This window comes from Tursiops truncatus, chromosome 2 (genome assembly GCF_011762595.2).
Source record: "Tursiops truncatus isolate mTurTru1 chromosome 2, mTurTru1.mat.Y, whole genome shotgun sequence".
In the NCBI taxonomy this organism is placed as follows: domain Eukaryota; kingdom Metazoa; phylum Chordata; class Mammalia; order Artiodactyla; family Delphinidae; genus Tursiops; species Tursiops truncatus.
In genome coordinates, this window is record NC_047035.1 from 132,416,928 (window position 1) to 132,435,834 (window position 18,907).

At 51.3% G+C, this 18,907-nt stretch overlaps 1 protein-coding gene across 4 annotated transcripts in view; it reads right to left on the reverse strand.

Annotated features, from left to right (window-relative positions):
• Positions 1-9,371: 9,371 nt before the first annotated feature.
• Positions 9,372-18,907, reverse strand: part of CHD2 (chromodomain helicase DNA binding protein 2) — a 127,715-nt gene continuing 118,179 nt past the window's right edge. For all 4 annotated transcript variants that reach the window (XM_019945654.3, XM_019945653.3, XM_019945655.3 and 1 more), the window contains 2 exons: positions 18,110-18,356; positions 9,372-12,938 (listed from right to left, as the gene is read on the reverse strand). In XM_019945654.3, the coding sequence (XP_019801213.1) occupies positions 12,605-12,938; positions 18,110-18,356 (581 nt within the window). In that variant the 3' untranslated portion in view covers positions 9,372-12,604. The remainder of the gene's footprint in view (positions 12,939-18,109; positions 18,357-18,907) is intronic.

Below are 18,907 nucleotides of genomic sequence, written 5' to 3' on the forward strand. Positions count from 1 at the left end.
TCACTGCGGGGAAGAAAGGCCATCAGGGGGTGCGGCACAAAGCCAGCCAGAAGTGGGAGGGCAGTGGCAGAGCCAGAGGTGGCACGAATGACGGGCTTTGGGGTTCACTGTGAAGGTGGAGCTCTGGGGCACGAGAGGACTTGAGAGCGGACCAAGGTGTTGCCTCCAGGTGTGTGGGCTCAGCACCCGGGGAAGCTGTGGTGTCACTTACCGAGCCTGGGAGGACCACAGGAGGAGCAGGTCCGGACCCCGACATCCAGATCTTACTTTAGGACACGTTAGAAAGCACACGCAGCTGGGTTGTTCTTAATTTTTAAATGTAAATGACAAAACTTCCAAGAAAAACTTCTTAAGAAGTGCAACGCTCACAGAATAAACCTCCCAAAGGGAAATGTGTTACATCTGAACGAGCCGATTGCAAAGCCGTGGTCGGTAAGAGGACTGGCAGGGGTCTCCCGGCTGTCACTCAGGGGATAAAGACACCTGAAGGCCACAACCCAACAGAATCCTGGGAACCTGGTGGGTTGGGTGGCCCAGGACAGCTGGCTTCACTAAGACTGGGCTTTACGGCAAACACCCAGTTACGCATGGACCAAAGTTCTGATCCTGATGAGGACAGCAATGCTAAAATTTGAAAAAAAGGAAGTTAAAAGAATAGGAGGGAAGCCTGGGAGGCGCATACTTACTCCCCACAGCTACCAGACGATGTGCTGGAGCCCCTGTGGGCTGGAACAAGTCCGCTTCAAGTGCTGGCCCAGCCACTTGCTGGCCGCGGGACCTGTGGCCTGTTTCCTCATCTGCAAAATGAAGCCAGTGGTCCTGCTGCAGAGGTTCTTGGGAAGACAGACAAAAATGAGAGAGAACACGGAAGGAAGCACCAACGAGACCACAGACCCCCACTAGTGTCAGCCCCTCCCCATCTCCTCCCCCCAGCTCACACCACCTTCACGGACTCCCTCCTCCAGTAAGCCTGCTTGGGGCAGCTCCCCCACCAGGAGGGCCCCTGCACCCGCCCACTCCCCGGCTGACCGATGAGATCCGGAGAGAGGGCGCCTTGAAGGAAAGGCCCACCCTTAGCCTCACATACCTGTCTCCCACCAGACACTCAGGGTGGGGACCCTGCTTGGTTCACGGTCCTTTACCATGTGCTCATCTCTTGAATATGGCCCAGGAATCACATCTCTTTGGTCTGATTGGCCTTAAAACAATTCAAGAGCTCTTCATGCAGCTCCCACACGGGCTGAAGAAGCTTGGTGTTCTGGCCAGTGGTCAGGGGGAAGCCCCAGCACCAATCAGGAGTCCAAGGACCCCTAATCCCAGGGAGGTGCCCGTTGTCCCTGGGAAATCATCACCTCCTGAATCAGTGGGACCAAAGACTCTACCACCTGATTCCACAGCTCCCTCTTAGCTACCTTCCCCACCTTTCCAGGCTTTTCGGCACCTTTGACCATTTAATCCTTTCCTGCCTCTGACGTGGGTTTGGTGCAAGAGCCCTGAAGGAGAGGAACAGAAATGAACACGCTTGGAAGGTCCCAGAAGGATGGACTTAATTAAGAAACTGCAACAGGCAGCAGGTGTGCAAGGCATGATGTGCTGGGGGCGAGGGTGTCTCTGGAACTGGGGGACGCAATCCCAGGCAGCCTGGATCCCCGAGGCCGAGGCAGGCGTGTCGCTGGGCATCACTCCATCCTTGCCCAGAGCAGTGCTGGGAAGGCTCACAGATTCTTCTGCATTTGAACTCCTCCTGCCACTTCATCCCTCCCTCCCGCAGGAAGCAGAGCCCTCCCCAGGCCGGCCCCTTTAGCCAGAGCAAACTGTCTGGCCAAGCAGATCTGCCAGCGGGGAGAACAAAGACATGCTCGGAAAGGTCTGCTGGAAAAGGTCTGGGGCCTGGGTCTCAAGTTCACTCCAAGCTCCTTTTGTGCACAAGTCCAGCCACAGTAGCCGCTGTCTCCGGGGCCGGGCACTTTATTAACGTGGATGACCTGGCTGGGGCTGAGGGGGACACCCCGGAAAGCAGGCCTCTGAAGGGATTGAGAGGGCTAGAAATGGGTGGAGAGGCCGTCCCCAAAGCACGCCCTCAAGGAGGCAGTGCAAGTGCTTGGTCCATTGGACCAGCCCCACCCTGCCCAAGGCCAGGCCCTCACCTGGGGGCAGGGGGTGTGTGCCTTGGGTTGGGTGGGCCTGGATGACCAGGGATGGGCAGTGGTGTGGGCAGGGGGACACCCGGGCAGAGGGAAGAGCCCAGGCTCCAGGACCAGACCTGGCCCAGGATCCCAGCCCTGTCACCCACCTACTGACTGTGTGACGTAAGGAAATGAGGGAGTGAGGATTTTAAATTCTTCAAACATTCTTCCAAGGAATTTTGAGAACTTTAAATGAAACAGTCAAATAATTTAAATGGAGTAGTCCTGTGTTGGGAGAATCACGTACCTGCCTCATCTTCATGGTTGGGGGTGACGTGTGGTCAGCCTCAGCTCTCCCAGCCACGAGGGATGATGACCGCGTGTCCTCACGTGGTCTTCCTGCAGACAAAATGCGACGCCCACACCTGCTCTGAACTTGCAGTTCCTTTGACCATTTTCACAACAGCCCTACCAGGCAGATGCCATCAACCTGGTTTCCAGGTGAACCCCATGCCACCCACCTGCTCCTCCCTTGAGGAGCCCCAAAACGGGGCTGGCATCAAGCCAAGGCTCTGGTCCTGGGGGAAGCAGGGGACCAGACCCCCACCTGGAGTCTGGGCAGGTAGGGGGACCTCAACAGACCCTGAAGTGAAAGAGGATGGGAAAGAAGGTATGCCAGGCCTGAAGCCTGAGAGGCTTGGGGTCGAAGGAGGAGACAGCCCGGGCTGCCTGTGGGGTCTCGGCTGGGTCACCCCAGTCCAGGGGCGGCCATCAGCTTTCCCAGGTTGGGGTCAGCCTTGTTGGCAATCCCAGACATGATCCAGCTGCTGGCGTGGACCCCACTCCCAAATGCATGGGGACTGGAGTCTCCAGCCAGTGCCATGACAGCTACCTGTTCTGGACACCTGCCGTGTGCCAGGCGCCCTGCCAAGTGTTTGATCCAAGGACTGATTTGTCACAGCGGAGCCCCCTTCCCGCCGCTCAGGGGACTGGAATCCTGGGCTCCATCAGAGGGGCTTGGTCAACAGGGCTCCCAGGTGGCCCTCAAGTCAAGGCCGGGGGCCTGGACCACCAGGGACCAATGCCAAGGGGAGCCGGGCAGCGCAACTCCAGCATCTGCCTTGGTGAGTTGACACATCCTGCCCTTTGCTAATGGTCAGGGTGGAAGTGGGCGGTGAATCCCTCCAGGAAGGACCCAGGCCCCTCCCTCTGGGTGCTGACCTTCCCTTCTCTCTCTCTTCGGTCCTTGCACAGACACCAGCTGGTGCTTCCCCTGTGGGTCCGGTCATGGTGTGGGTTTGGGGACACATTCATTTAGTCCACACACATTCACTGAGGCCCTGTGCCGTGTCTGGGGCTGTGCTTCGTGTTGAGGACACAGCAGTGCTCCAGGAGATGAGTGTGGCCGCCCTCCCCAGATGACTTACAGAGGGTGTAATAGAGTAGGAAGGGGATGAGAATGGCGGCGGGAAATGGCCCTGCGCTGGTCCTCACGTCGCTCACCTTGTTCTCTGGCCTTGAGGCAGCCACACGCTGCCCCTGAGCCTCTCTCTCTAGTCCTGGGTCACAGGGCCGTCGGGAGAATGAGATAATACCAGTCAAAGGCACTTGGGTGACAGTCGGAGAAGCCATTGCACAAGGCAGGGACAAGCTCGGCCTTTAGAGGCAGGAGGAGCCGCGTTGGAATCTGAGCTCCACCATTGAGCTGTGTGATCTTGGGCAAGTTACTTCAAGTCTCTGGGCTTCAGGATCCCCACTTGGAAAATGGGGATAAATCCGACCTCATGGCAATTTTGTGAGGACTCAAAGAGAAAACACAATAAACAGGCCCAGAGCCTGGCACCCAGTAACCAGCCCTCTGTAGGTGGTGGCTTCTGCTCACGGGCCTATCACTCAAGCTGCTTTCTTCACTCACACCCAAGTCAAGGCCGTGACCAGCTCGGGGTTCCCAAAGGTACATGACATACGGATGCTTTCTAGGGGCCAATATCTCCCCAGGCCCTCCAGGGCTGGAGTTCATTGTGTAATTTATGAGTTTAGGGAGAGAATCTTTGTAATTATAGCTCCTTTCAACTATAAAATCAAGACATTTATTAATTAAGCCCATACAAAACTACAAAACCAATAAAACGCAAAGGGACAGCATTAATTTAAGAAATGCGTGATGTTTTGCAGACCCTAAGTGGGCCCTCTCTGTGCGATGGAGGGGGGCGGAGGTGGGAGCGTCCGGGCCAGGCTCTCCCCAGCTCAGCTGCCTGTCATCTGTCCCCCTGCCTTTCAGTCTTCTGACCCTGGGAAGCCCGTCTCTGGTGTGAGTTCCCTTGTCCCCCCGGGGAAGTAGCACTGATTCCTCGGCTCCAATACACCCCTCCAGTCCCGGCTTCCTTTCTCCCTCCTGCCCTTCCCAATGACCCAGGATTCGCTTCAGTTGATTGAAAAAGATGTCCATCAATATGAAAATATACAAAAATTTCAATTCTTCTAGAAATCTCAAAGGACTACCCTCCCCACCGTACATCTGTTGGCCCCAAGTTCAGGAAACACTGAACTAGGACCTAGTTGGGCGACAGTTAGCTAATCTGATTCCCAGCCACACCCACTGTCAGAGCAGAACTCAGGAGGTGAAGGGGGCCGTGAGGCTCCGTGCAGGGGACAGAGTGACGTGACACGGGGCTCAGAGGGGTAGGCAGAGAGGCCCCGGGTGGGGGGCTGGGGACCACAGGAGCCCAGAGCAATGTGGGAAGAGGTGGCCCCAAAAGGAGGCAGGGAGGCCCGCAGAGCCTTAATCTCCAGCCTCTCCAGGGCAGGGAGTGGGCTGGGCCTCAGGACAGACCAGATGACCAGGCCCAGGCAGGCTGGTCCATGCTGAGGACCAGCAGCCCCGAGGAGTTGGCCACAGCAGTTAAGGCTCCCCCTGCATGGCACTTAGCACGGCCGGGCACTGCTCCCCCATCAAGTGGGTGACACTTCCCACCCCTACCCCGAGAGGTTAACACCTGGCCCAGGTCACAGCAGTCGGGGTGCAGCCTGATCTGAAGTGAGATGTTCTCTCTGGTACCCATGCTGTCAGCCAGACTGCTATGAGGGCCCTGGATCTCCTCCCCGGGCCTTGGGGCCCTCCTGGGTGAGTCCACTAGGCTCTCCACCCTGCTACTGCCACCGCAGACCTTGCTGCCTCTTTCACCCTCCTGCCTGGTACAGTGAGCTCCAGGCCGGGCCTGGGTACCTCCCTCCGCAGGTGAGGCAGCCGGAGACCAGGAACCGCATGCCTGCCGCAGCATAGCCACCCTTCCAGGAGCTACGATGCTGAAATAATACCATCAGGGCTAGTAAATTGCCTCTACTTAATATTTGCCCCAGGCTTCTAAAGCCTCATCGTGCTCCCAGTCCGTTCCCTGGAGATTCTAAAAATCCAGCAAATGAAGGGTTAATGCCCGGCAGGCCAGGAAGCCTTGGGGAAGTTGTTCTACTGCCCAGAACTGGCTTCTAACTGCTTTAAATGTCCCCCTGGTCCAGGAGGCCTGCCGACTGGGATCTGAGCTCTGGCCCGAGCCCCCAGCATGCTCATCCTCCAGGGAAGGGAGCACCCCGGCCCTCCTCTCCCCAGGTCCCCTCTCTGGGCACCTCACAAGAGAAGGCTTCGAGCCCAGCACCCACAGGGCCCATGCAAAGTCAGGACTCAGAGCTGGAGGTGAAGGAAACCTGGTCCCCGCTGGGAGCCCCACTTTTCCAGGGGGGCATGGCGGCTATGAGAACATGGGGGCAACAGAGTATGCCAGGGGCTCTGGTGGCATCTGTGGGCACCGGGAAGGGACAGACAGAGACGGGACAGGGACAGCAGGGTCAGAGGAGGCTGCTCGGAGGAAACCAAGCTTGAATTGCATCTTGAGGTTGAACAGGATTCACAGGCATGCGGAGGTGAAGGAGGTGGAGAAAAGGGGGACGGTGGCCTAGAAGCAGACCGTCAAACATCTGAGGCTGCAGGGGCAGTTTGGGCTGGCTGCAGCCGGGGGCTCAGGGATACAGAGAAGATGAGCGTGGCCAGAAGGGCAGGTTGTTGCCCATGGCCTCGGACCCAAAGCAGTGAGCTTAGAGCTAAGGGGAAGGTCACGGGGGACCAGCAGAGCGATGCCTGGGCCTTGCGGCTCAGGGCGGACCCTCTTCCTGCCACACGGAGGTGGGAGGGAGGAGAGGCTGGAGCTGGGAGGAGCCTGTGTATCCCTGAAGGATGGCTGGAGGTGACCGTGAAGCAGGGCTGCCCCGTCAACCCTGGGGGGCAGAGAGCCCACCGGGCTGCCTGAGGCCCCTCCTGAGGCTGGGTGGTGGCGGTCAGCACGGCCCTGGGCCTCCTGCTTGTGTAGGCAGGTGAGGCCAGCCTCTCCCTGCAGCCTCTAGCCCTCTCCTGTGTCCCCGCCCCGTCGCACTTCCGGCAGGGACAAGGTGCCTCCAGGTCTCTGGCTCCAGTGTGGGCTCACAACCAAGGAGAACAGCCCCCAGGGGGCAGGGGAGTGACGGCTGAGCCCTCCCAGGGTTGGGTTCAGGTGGTGGCGGAGACAGGCCGTTTGTAGTGGAAATCTGCTGCCCCCTGCAGGAAAGTTCTAGAACCATACTTGCTCAGGGCCCTCCATCGGAGAACGGGAGCTGATCCCAAAACACACAACGCAGACCCCAGCTGGGGTCCCCAAGAATCGTCTCCCAGGTGCAGTTCCCAGCACCGCAGGATGGCCCAACATCCCCCTTTATCGACAGGTGCCGAGCCCATCAGGGACCCCTCAGGGACCTCACTCAGGCCACCAGAGCCTGACCAAGGGCTCTCATGCGGACTTTGAGTCTGAGGCTTGGAGAGGCAGCAAGGTCGCCCAAGAACGCCATCTGGTTCAAAGCCAAGTCTGTGCAGCTCACCAGACCCACGCCTCCCATTGGTCCTCACACCTTCCCTGGACCCCTGCCCTCTACTCATCTCCTGGCTCTTTTCTCCCTGGTATTTGTCAGACCTCGTGTCCTCTTTTTGTTCGCTTGCCTAGGGTCTGCCTCCCCAATCACCCTAGCTAGGAAATCAACTCAAAGAGGGCAGGGCCCCGTCCTTCCTGTGCGTGTCCACACCACCTAGAACAGGGCCCGGCCCACAGGGAGAACCTCTCTCTCATGACTGTCTAGTCCCAGCTGTGTCTCCCCCACCAGACTGGGAGCCTTGTCTCTGTGTTTAGATGGTTCCAGTCCCTTCTGGGCCTTCCTCCCTGGGTTTAATCGCCCAGAGCAGGCTTTGCAGAAGCCCCTTTCCCGGGCTCCCAGGACAGGCAGCTCCAATTATTTGGCCGGCTCCAGGGTGAGGGCTGCTACATGCTAGGTACCCCTGACCTCCCCTCCTCTACCTGCACCCTCCCCAGCTGAGAAGTGATGGATGCTGTCTCCTTCCAGGTGGTCCCCGGCACTTGCAAACCTCTTCCTTTCCCACAGCTGGAGCTCTCACTTACAAACTACATTAACCCTAGGAGCTGCCTGGTTCGTGTGCAAATGAAGGTGAAAAATCCACCTGCCCTACTGCACACAGGGAAGGACCAAAGTAGACAAGGCACTGATTTCCCTGCCTGCCTCCTAGACCATCCCTGCCCCCCAAGGCCAACCCAGTGCATGGCGTCAGTGGGGACCATGCTTTAGTGATGACAATTCCCTCTTGGATCACGAAAGACATTAAGAAAAAGACGGCACGTATGAACCCTCTGTGGGGCAGCACTGGCCCCAGGAAGTGGCTGTCATTCTGCCCATCTTCGAGGTCGGAAGTCTGTAGGTCAGAGACTTGCCTGTGTTCCACATAAAGCCCGGTCACACGGCACAGAACCGACCAGGAATCCCCAAGACTCAGCCCAGGTTAGGACCCCACCACCAGCAGCAGAGGCAGACCCACCAGGGCCCTGGTTTCTACAGGGTAAGAAGCATTTATTCCGATGAGCCATGTCTCTTCCCCACTTCCCAAAGCAGAACAAATGCAGGTTGGGAGGTGACATGAGCCCAGTAGTTTTCCAGTCTCAAAACGTGATGGAAAGGCTGCCTCCAAGACAAACCTGGTCCTGCTCCTTTAAGAGCCACAGATCTGGCAAACTGCGGGGTCTGTGTTTCAATAAGTGACCTTTCTGTTGGCGCTAATTGAGAAGGACTTGCCTTGATGCCAGATGTGTGAGGCCCTGCCAGGGAGCGGGGAGGGGCCTGGGCCTGCTCCTTCCAGTAAAACGCAGGCGTTTTTTGGCAGCGGTCAGTTTAGAAGCCTGGTTGCTATTGTAAATCATAAGCTGATTATTGCACTTGTTCTTAAAATTTCCCAAAGTTGTTCCAGCCGAGCTGTGAGTTGCAACACGATTGTGAGCTAAGTTTATAGGCAGGAAGACCCCTCAGCTCTTGAGTCTCTGACTCCCACTGCATGCACTAAAACCCCGGCACCACCAGGCGGGCGAGGCTCCCTGCAGCCACGTGTCCTGGGCTGACAGTCACAGGAGTTAAGCCCTCAGCCCTGAGCAGACACACGGGTTTATTTGGTTATTAGCAATTAAGACCTTCACAAAGACTGAAGTTCGGTTCCAGAGTCACCTAAGTATTAGCAAAACCCTTTGGGTCTGGCAAACTTCTCCGCCTCCTATTCAGACGGCTCGCCAGCCACGGCTGTGCCACCCTTCCTCTGTCTGGGGCTCGCAGGAGCTGGGCCAGCCCCGTGCCAAATGCTCAAGTTAACATTTGTGTCAGTGTTTCCATTATCAAGTGCTCTTTTCCCCCCTTCAAGAATATACAGCCCAACCGTAAAATTACCCTCAAGGCTGCAGGCTGGCGGACCCGGTGTTCTGATTTCCTCTTGACGGGGGGGCTGCGGGACCGCTGCTGATGGGCACCTGACCGCCACGGGTCTCCCCGGGATCCTCCCCGCCCGGCACGACCAACGTGGGAAATTGAAGGCGGCTCTGCTCAGCCACTGGCGACAACTCCTCATCAAGTGCAGGGACTCGGGCTAAGACGACTGCTGCTGGGCCGGGGGACTGTCAGCCTCAGCTACTCAAGAGAAAATCTAGAACGTGTGGTGAAAGGACCTGGACCCGACAACACAACTGGGCCTGGGGAGGGGGAAGAGACGCAACTTTAAAAGGCTCCATTTCGCAAGCTGTCAATCTTGACCCAGCAACCAAGGGAAGGGAGACGAGGAGGCATGCACAGTCGCGGGTCACGCCAATGCAATGCAACGTGTTCGCCCAATTCTAAAAATCCTTAGTAACACTTTTTAATATACAAGAATCAAAAGTACAGCAGTTTTACAATGTAGGAAAATTTAATACATACTATATAAACAACATTATTTACATCAGAAATCACTAGGACAGTGGCATTTTTCACAAATATAAATTAATTACTGTTTAGTCAACAGGTTTTAAAAGTCCACAATTTTACAATAAAGAAAAACCATCTGTCCCCAACCGAGTGGGATTCAGATGGACTAAAGCAGCCTGGACCCTTGGCCTGGCTCTCCTCGCCCGACACGGCAGCCCTCGGATGAGCCAGAGGAGCGAGCGCTGGCACTGGGCCCCGGGCCACCGCTCCTGCTGACGCACTGGTTTTGGTCTGTAGGATTTCAGTGTCACTGTGTGAATTCATAACTGAATCGTGTTTGCACCGCGCACCCTGATGCGGCTCTCAGACATCAGCTAGAGTGTCTGCAGCAGGACGTGAGAAGCGTTCTGGGTTCCCATCAAAGAGCGTTAAGGAATGCCTAAAAGGAAGGGGAGCCCGGGGCCAGCGACAGATGGCGGGGACGAGTCTGGAGTTACCGTGTCCTCTGCTAGGACTAGGACATACACGTGAATCCGGGTTTCTGTTCAACTTCCCTCTTCCTCAGCCCCTGCTCTTTCTAGTAATAACTAAATCTTTCAAAGCTAGGCTCCACGGAATACCATCCTCACAGATTCCGGGGGCAGCTTCTCCCATCCACAAGTGAGAGAATTCCTACCTGTGCAAATTTCTGGTTTTGATATAAGCATATAGTATTCATACTGATTTAGGACAATGAGGAAATGCCTTTCTCCCAACCCACCCTTCAGACATACTCCGACACCTAAAATAGATGCTTTTATGGGGATACTGTACTTTTCATAATCAATTTAACACTGACATGGCTGACACTGCCTTTTGCTACATCATATGGCACTAAAAATCCTGAATGTGAACAAAAGGAAGTTCCTTTCTCCTCATGATGAGACATCTTTGGGAATAACTCACATCTCCTACGAAGAACTTCAGGGGAAAAAAAAAAAAAAACCTTGATGAGCATTGAAATGCAGGCCCTCCAATTCCTCCTCCTGGCCTCCTCTAACTGAAAAGGACACGACCCAACTTCCCACAGGGGAAGCCGTGCTAGGGCCCACCCTGCCCACCTCCAGGGCCCACGGATGGCTCAAGGATCTGCAAGCCAGGCTGCCCGTCCCCTTTGGCCTGAGCAAGACAAGCACAGGTAGTGTCAGTACTGTTGGCAAGGAGCCCAACCTGTGGCCAAAGCAGAGACATGATTTCCTATCTTCCCCCACGGAGCAGTCTCACACGTCCTCACTGGGGTGACGGTGGCCGGGGGCTCCACTGTGGTCCCTTGGGGCTGTGCTCCGGGCACGTGTCGTACAAGCCCAGGGTGAACGACGCCAAGTACCAGGAGGAGAAATAGATCAGGAGGTGGTGGGCCCACTGAGCTCCCCTCACGAGCTGTGCAGACCCAGACTCTCATGTGGACCTCAGCACAGGCGAGCCCAAGGATGCTCTGGGAAACAGAGTGTGACGGTCCCCCAAAGCCACCTCTGCTTCACTGGTGAGGCAACAGTAAAGGCATTAATGGTGCTGCCCAGGATACCAGCATGTAAGTGATAATGATTTTATGAAGTCCCCTCGGGTTAGTGCAGGGAGTTCAATCCTGTATATGCCCAATGGAAGGGTTTCCAGCAGCTCTGAGCCTGGACACGTATAGGCACACTGTATGTTCAAGTCAGTTATTCTGTCTCCATCTAGAAAGGCCTTTGGATACTCTAACAATTACTGGCAAGTTATATTTAAAGTGAACAGAAGGGAAGGCCCCAGAACCAGTAAAATGAAAGGAGCCTCCTTAACGAATGTAACCAACTTGCCTCCCATCCTGACTCAATTCAACTCTACCCTGTCCTTGGATGTTTCCTGTTTTGGAAAAAAAAAAAAAAATGAACTGAGGTTTACACTTAACTTGATTTCATTCTAAAAGATACTGAGTTCAATTCTAATGATCTCCAACTAGCAGTGGAAACGTGTTCACCACAGGCAACTTGTGTCTGTCCACCCACCACATGAGCGGCAGATGTGTGACTCTGCGGAATCTTACCTCTTCAAGCTGGGCGAAGGCAACTCCGACGCAGCTGCGGATGGTGACCAGCTGCCACGCTGGCCCTCCCCAACTTGCCGCACTACCACCCCCCAGGCTGGGAAACCCGTCCACCCCTCCCCAGCAGCCCGCCCTGGTGCTGCCAGCAACCAGCTCGTCAGCAGGCCTGCTCCCTCAGCCCCCTCCTCGCCAGGCCCAGGACCGTTACCGCTCATCCCAGGAATCGGAATCCACCAGGGATTCCCGTGCCCTGGCCACACACACCCAGCCCTCGCCCCGCCTGCCCTGCATGCAGCCCACGCCCAACCAAACAGAACCCACGCCCACTTCAATGCTGCCCGACTCACAGTCCTCAGAAGTCAGCTGCACAGGCCCTACTTTCCCTGGCACAGGGGGCAAGCAAGGCCCACCTGGGAGACCAAACCTTTGAAATGTACAGTGTGGGAAAACTTAGTGTTGGTGGGGAAGCGGCCGCTGTGGAAGTGTTTCCCCCTCAGTCCCCCACGCCCCCAGCACCACAGGTGTCACATGATGAGGCCGAGTGTCACTTCTCCCAAGAACACGTTTGAGGGGGGTACCTGCTCCCCTTCAAGTCCTATGATGCGAGACCCCACCCGCTCACCCCCGCGCCCCGCTCCCCAACAGCAGCATCTGTCACGTCATGGTGAACCAAACCCCGTGCTGTCCAGCAGGTCCCAGCAGCCTTCGTGCACACGCGCCTTCCCCGACCACGCGCCGAGGTCCAGGGCGCGCCAGCCCTGGTGATAAAACATTCACGACTCTAAGATCCTTTCTTCCTTCACTGGGGAACAGCCCGTGAAGCTGGTAGACAAAACGTCACCTCTTCCTCCTAGCACCCATCAAAGTGGGAGGCCAGGACAAGGCTGGAATGGGATGGGGTGCCCAAGTGCGGGAGTGGTGACCCAAATCAAAGCTGGACCGAGCGAAAGGCCCCCCACTCCCTGAAGTGCTCCTTCAGCGGCGAGCTGACAGCAGCAGCGTGTCCAGAAACGCCATCACTGGTCTAGGTAACTGGCTCCTGTGGATCAGACCAAAAACATCCAGGTGCTTAATGACTCTTGCACTCCCCTTCTTTCCAAGCTGTCCTTTATGTTTTTCTAACATTCCAGTTATAATCTGGGTTGTTTTTCTGTTCTAGTGATCTCTCCAAAGGAGACCGATGATCCAGGGGTGACTTGGAATCGTGAGGAGATTTCTGAGAAGGGGGCGAGCGAGGATCTGAGACTGCGGGGTGCAGCGGGGGAAGGGGCTGTTTATACTCCCCCAATTTGTCTGTGTGGAAAGAGCGGTGATGGTCCGAGGGTCCCTGGCCGTGGTAGCCCATAGGGGGGCGGTGATCAGACATTCGTCGGAAATCCTGCTGGTGGTAATTTTGAGGCCTGAATTCATCGGATCGCCTCCGTTTGGAGTCGTGATGGTGCCTGAAACAGAGATGCAAGGATCAGCTGGAGACCAAAGCCGGATTCCCACCCCTCCTCCGTCATCCACTGGCTCTTCCTCATGCACTCATATTTAAGGACGCTTCCAGAAACTCAGATGCAAATACTTACATTACTAGGAATCGAAAAAAACAAAACTAAAGTAGTAACAAAGGGCTATTTTATACTTATTGGCGAAACACAGCCTATGAAAGGACATAAGCCTCATCAGGTCTGCAGTGAAACAAGTACACACTTGAATCACTGATGGCTTTGTAAACTCACATCCCCTTCAGGAAAGCTGGCAAGATCTACAAACGTCCTCATGTTCCTCGACCCAGCCGAGGAGAAAAAAAGCCACAGAAATTATTTTGTAAGTTATTAGTAACAACAAAAATTATAACCTAATATGCAACAATAAGTGCAGGGTTAATTAAATTATTTTAACACGTACTCAATGTGAAGAATATTAAAATTTTTAGTCAGGACCATGGCAAACTGCTTGTTATACTATTAACAGAGAATCTGTATAAGTCAACAACAAAAAGACAAACAATACAACTCAAAAATGGGCAACGGAGCTGAACAGACATCTCTCCAAAGGAGATACACAAATGGCTACTAAGCACATGAAAAGCTGTTCAACATCTTTAATGGGCATTAATCACCAGGGAAATGCAAATCAAAACTACCATGAGATACCACGTCATACCCATTAGGATGGCTACATTCAAAACACTAAAAATAAATGTTGGTGAAAATGTGGGAAAATTGCAATTCTAACACATAGCTGGTTGGAATGTAAAATAGGTCAGCTGCAGTAGAAAACATTTTGGTGGTTCCTTAAAAGTTAAACATAGGACTGCCACCGACTAACAATTCCAATCCTAGGTATATACCCCAAAAGCACTGAAAAAAGATATTCAAACAAACACTTATATACCATGTTCACAGTAGCACTATTCACAACAGCCAGAAGGTGGAAAAACTCTAATGCCTATCAATGGATGAATGGATAAACAAAATTTAGCATGTACATACACTGGAACATTATTCACCCATGAAAAGAAATGAAGTACTGATACATGCTACGATGTGGATGAACCTCTAAAACATTATGGTAAATGTCAAAAATGCCAGTCACAAAAGGCCACGTACTGTATGATTCCATTTATGCAAACTATCAAGACTAAGTAAGTCCACAGAAACAGAATGAAGACGACTGGTGGTTGCCAGGGGCTAGGGAGAGAGAAGAATGGAGAGTGGCTACTTAGTGGTTACAGAGTTCTCTCTGGGGTGACGAAAGTGTTTTGGAACTTGACAGAGGTGGTGCTTGCACAACATAGTGAATGTACTAAATGCCTCTGAATTGTTCACTTTAAAGTAATAAATTTATGCTATGTGAATTTCACCTGAATAAAAGAAAGAGAGGGAGAGGGAGAGGGGAAGGGAGGGAGGGAGGGAGGGAAAGAGAGAGACTGTCCATGTTCCAGCCAAGATGGAGTAACAGGGGCTACACTTACTCTCCTGCTGAAACAATCAGAAAGGGACAAAATGTATGGAACAATGGTCTTCAAGACACCAGATGTCACATAACAAAGAACCGCAAACCCTACGGGAAGAGAAACTAATGAGATAAGCCTTACAAGCACCGGCTCAGGAGAAGCCCTGACTTCCTGCGTTGGGGTGGGGGTGTTCAAAGTGTAGAGTGCAAGAGAAGTAAGTTCTACAAAGAGAAAGAAGTTCAAAGACCAGCAAAGGTTCCCCCTCGAGTGTTCAGCTGGATACCGCTCAGGGTGTATATGTGAGGAAACTACCCAAAGGCCAGGAGAAAAAAAACACTGAGAAGGATGAGATGCCAGTGCTCTGTGCTCACACACAGTTGGAACAGTGCCTGTTCTCTTCTCACCAGCCAGATAGGGAAACCTCAAGATCCAAGGGGCACTGGTAGAGTACCAGGAGGGTCCTGGCCTCAGTGCTGGGAAATCATGAGCCTTTGCCTGAGCACTGCTCCAGTTCTGCCTAACAAATCCTAACGACAAGATCTGAAAGAATCAAACTGTTTCCAAGTAACCTAACTGTGTTTCATAACAAAGCTCCAGAACGTTTATAGGAATACAAAAATGTCCAACACTTAACTAGGTATCTAATCAAAAACTACCCGGCATAGAGAAATAATAGCAAAAATGAACAAATGGGACCTAATCAAACTTATAAGCTTTTGCATAGCAAAGGAAACCATAAACAAAACGAAAAGACAATCTATGGAATGGGAGAAAATATTAGCAAACAATGCAACTGACAAGGAGTTAATTTCCAAAATATACAAACAGCTCATACAACTCAATAACAAAAAAAAAAACCAACCCAATCAAAAAATGGGCAGAAGAACCAAACAGACATTCCTCCAAAGAAGACATACAGATGGCCAATAGGCACATGAAAAGATGCTCAACATCGCTAATTATCAGAGAAATGCAAATCGAAACTATAATAAGGTATCACCTTACTCCGGTCAGAACGGCCATCAATAAAAAGTCTACAAGTAACAAATGCTGGAGAGGAGTGGAGAAAAGGGAATCCTGCAACTGAATTTAAGTTGGTACAGCCACTATGGAAAACAGTACAGAGGAGGTTCCTTAAAAAACTAAATATAAGAGTTGCCATGTGATCCAGCAATCTCACTGCTGCGCATATATCTGGACAAAACTATAATTCAGAAAGAAACATGCACCTCTATGTTCATAGCAGGACTAGTTACAATAGCCAGGACATGGAAACAACCTAAATGTCCATTGACAGATGAATGGACAAAGAAGATGTGGTACATACACACAATGAAATACTACTCAGCCATAAAAAAGAATGAAATAATGTCGTTTTGCTGCAACATGGATGGACCTAGAGATCATACTACATGAAGTTAAGTCAGAAAGAGAAAGACAAATACCATATATCATTCATATGTGGAATCTAAAAAAATGATTCAAAGGAACTCATTTACAAAGCAGACAGAGACTCACAGAGAACAAACTTATGGTTACCAAAGGGGAAAATATGTGGGGGAGGAATAAATTAGGAGTTTGGAATTAGCAGATACAAACTACCATATATAAAACAGATAAACAAGAAGGTCCTACTGTATAGCACAAGGAACTATATTCAACATCCTGTAATAAACTGTAATGGAAAATAATATGAAAAAGAAGAGAACCAGGAAAATAAGACCCATAATGAGGCAATAAATCAATCAGTTGAACCTGACCCAAATCATAGAATTAGCAGACAAGGATAGAAATACCATGTTGAAACTGTATACCAGATTTCAAAAGGTCAAAGAGAGACATGGAGGATTAAAAAAAAGGACCCAAATGCAACTTCTAGAGATAAAACTACAATGTAAGAAATACAAAATATACTATCAATAAATGGGCCTCGAGGCAGATTAGACATTGAAAAAGACAATATTAGTGAACCTGAAGACAAAGCAACAGAAACTTTCCAAATGAAACAGAGAAAACAGAATTAAAAAAAATAAACCTAGCATCAGTAAGCTGTGAGACAAATTCAAGCAGCCTACCACAGGTGTAACTGAAATCTTCAAAGGAGAGTGGGGGAACAGAAAAGTATTTGAAGAAATAATGGTAAAAAATTTTCCAAATCTGATAAAATGATAAAGGTGCAGATCCAAGAATTCCCAAGCACAAGAAACATAAGGAAAAATATACCACGGCACGTTATAATCAAATTGCTAAAAACCAGTGATGAAGAAAAAGACGTATTAGTACAGAGGAGTAAAGATAAAGTGAAAAATGACATAAAAAAAATGACATGAAAAAAAAAATCTGTCATGAAAAATGACAGATTTTTCATCAGAAACAATACAAGTAGAGAATAGAGGAACATCTTTAAAGTACTGAAAGGAAGTGTCAATCTATAAATTTATACCCAAAAGAAAATATCTTTCATCAGTGAAGACAAAATAAAGATTTCCTCAGACATACAAATGCTAAAAGAACTTATCACCAGCAGACCCACACTAAAACAAAAGTCCTCCAGGCAGAAGAGAAATGATACAAAATGGAAATACAGATCTACACAAAAGAATGTAGGGCAAATGCCCACTGGAGTCAGACAAGATGGTACAGAAGGGTGGGGGGTGAGGGGTACAGACCCCTGCTAACAGGCTGCTGCTACTTGGCCACAGCTGCTGTGCTAAAGCAGCCTGGTATTACCAGATCCTCCAAAAGAAGGCAGGACACGGAGATGTTTATATGAAATTTTCCTATATTAATTTCAAGGTGCAGTCAAAGCATGTCTTTAGCCTAGGGGAAACCAAAGTTGCTAGGAAGCTAAAATACAGCTAAGTCCTGAAATTAAGAAGAATAGATAAAACCTCTTCAGCCCTTCCTGTACTTAGTGCTAACTCTCACAACTACTCTCACAAAACCTTGGCCCATCATATCATGATATTATATAGTTGTAGAGAAGGGACAACTTCAAAAGACTCTGACCGCTAAACTGCGGGCTCCTAGCATGAAAGGACCACAGGCTGGTACCCACCTAGTGTGGCCGACACCATAGCACAGAGCTTAATCATTTTGGTTGCAGACTCTGATACTTAATGGCTACCACTTCTCTAGATTTCCTCAGAGGACGGCAGAAAACTCCCCCTGCACAAGTGTGATGATGAAACCATAAATGGCTCCTTGGCCCAGAGAATAAAACTTAAAACCTGTAACTTGGCATTCAAGCCCCACCCCCACATCCAACCACCTATTCATCTTCTGGGCATCCCTTCCTGGGGGCCTATCCTTGGCCTGGGCCTGTGACGCCTAGTCCACCTCTCTCTGCTTAGCTGACTCTCCAGGGCCCAAACCAAGAATCACCAGCCTCCCCTCTTCCTCAGCCCTCAGGAAAAACTCAAAAATCCATTCTTTCAACCGTCCACTCAGCACACAATGTCAGCTGCCTACATCATGATTTCTCCCCAACATTCTGAAGATGCCTTGACGGCAGAAACACAGCACCAGACTTGGGACCATGCCTGGCACAGGGTAAGAATGAGCATCTGACGGATAAATACATGAAGTTTCTGTTGCTTGTCTCTCCACCTATAAATAGTAAGCCCCTGGCAGAGGTCAGTGCCTGGTGTCTGAGGGCCCTCTGCATACCGGTCATAATAATCCCTGTGTCCCCGGTGGTCTCGGTCACTGCTGTACTGGTCATAAGGTCTCTTTCTGGACAGGTTGTTGGGTCGGTAGCTCCCTGAACGGTGGGCGTCCATGTGTCGCCGGTCCCCGTAATGGTGGTCCTTGTACCAGTGCTGCTCATACTGATGGTGCCTGTCACCACCCCAGGGCGGATTGTTATTGCCACCACCATAGTTGAACTTTCTTTCCCTCTGCCAGTCGCCTCGATCTGCAGAAAGAGAAATAATGATCTCGTGATTCCAAGAACTGGCTGCATTTCACTTCCACTAAAGTTTAAACTGAAAAGGCCTGACACATGTTACAAACACTACACTTCTTCCTTCTTGACCTTTTTGCTGCTGGTATCATACAAGTAATGAGTCCATAATTCTTTCCCCAAAATTTTAAGGCAAAAGAAAATTCACCTTTATCCTTCTGAAATTCAAGAACCACTGTTTTTCATTTTCTTTCTTTCTTTCTTTTTTTTTTTTTTTTACTGTTTTTCATTTTCTACACCTGCTTACCTTCCAACCTGGGGCTTACCCTTAAAATGAGATTTCACTAAAACAAACAACAACAACAAAAAAAACCACACCAAACATTAATTTGGAAAAAGGCACTGCTGAGTTTCACAGCCACAAGGTAATACTCTCCATTTACACATCTAAGGTTTATTTACCTGTGGGTACCATCAGCTGTGCCTGGTTCCTGAAAATCTTTCCAGACTATACCTACTGATTCTACTCTTCTTCCTTAGCCCACACCAAAAGAATGGCACTC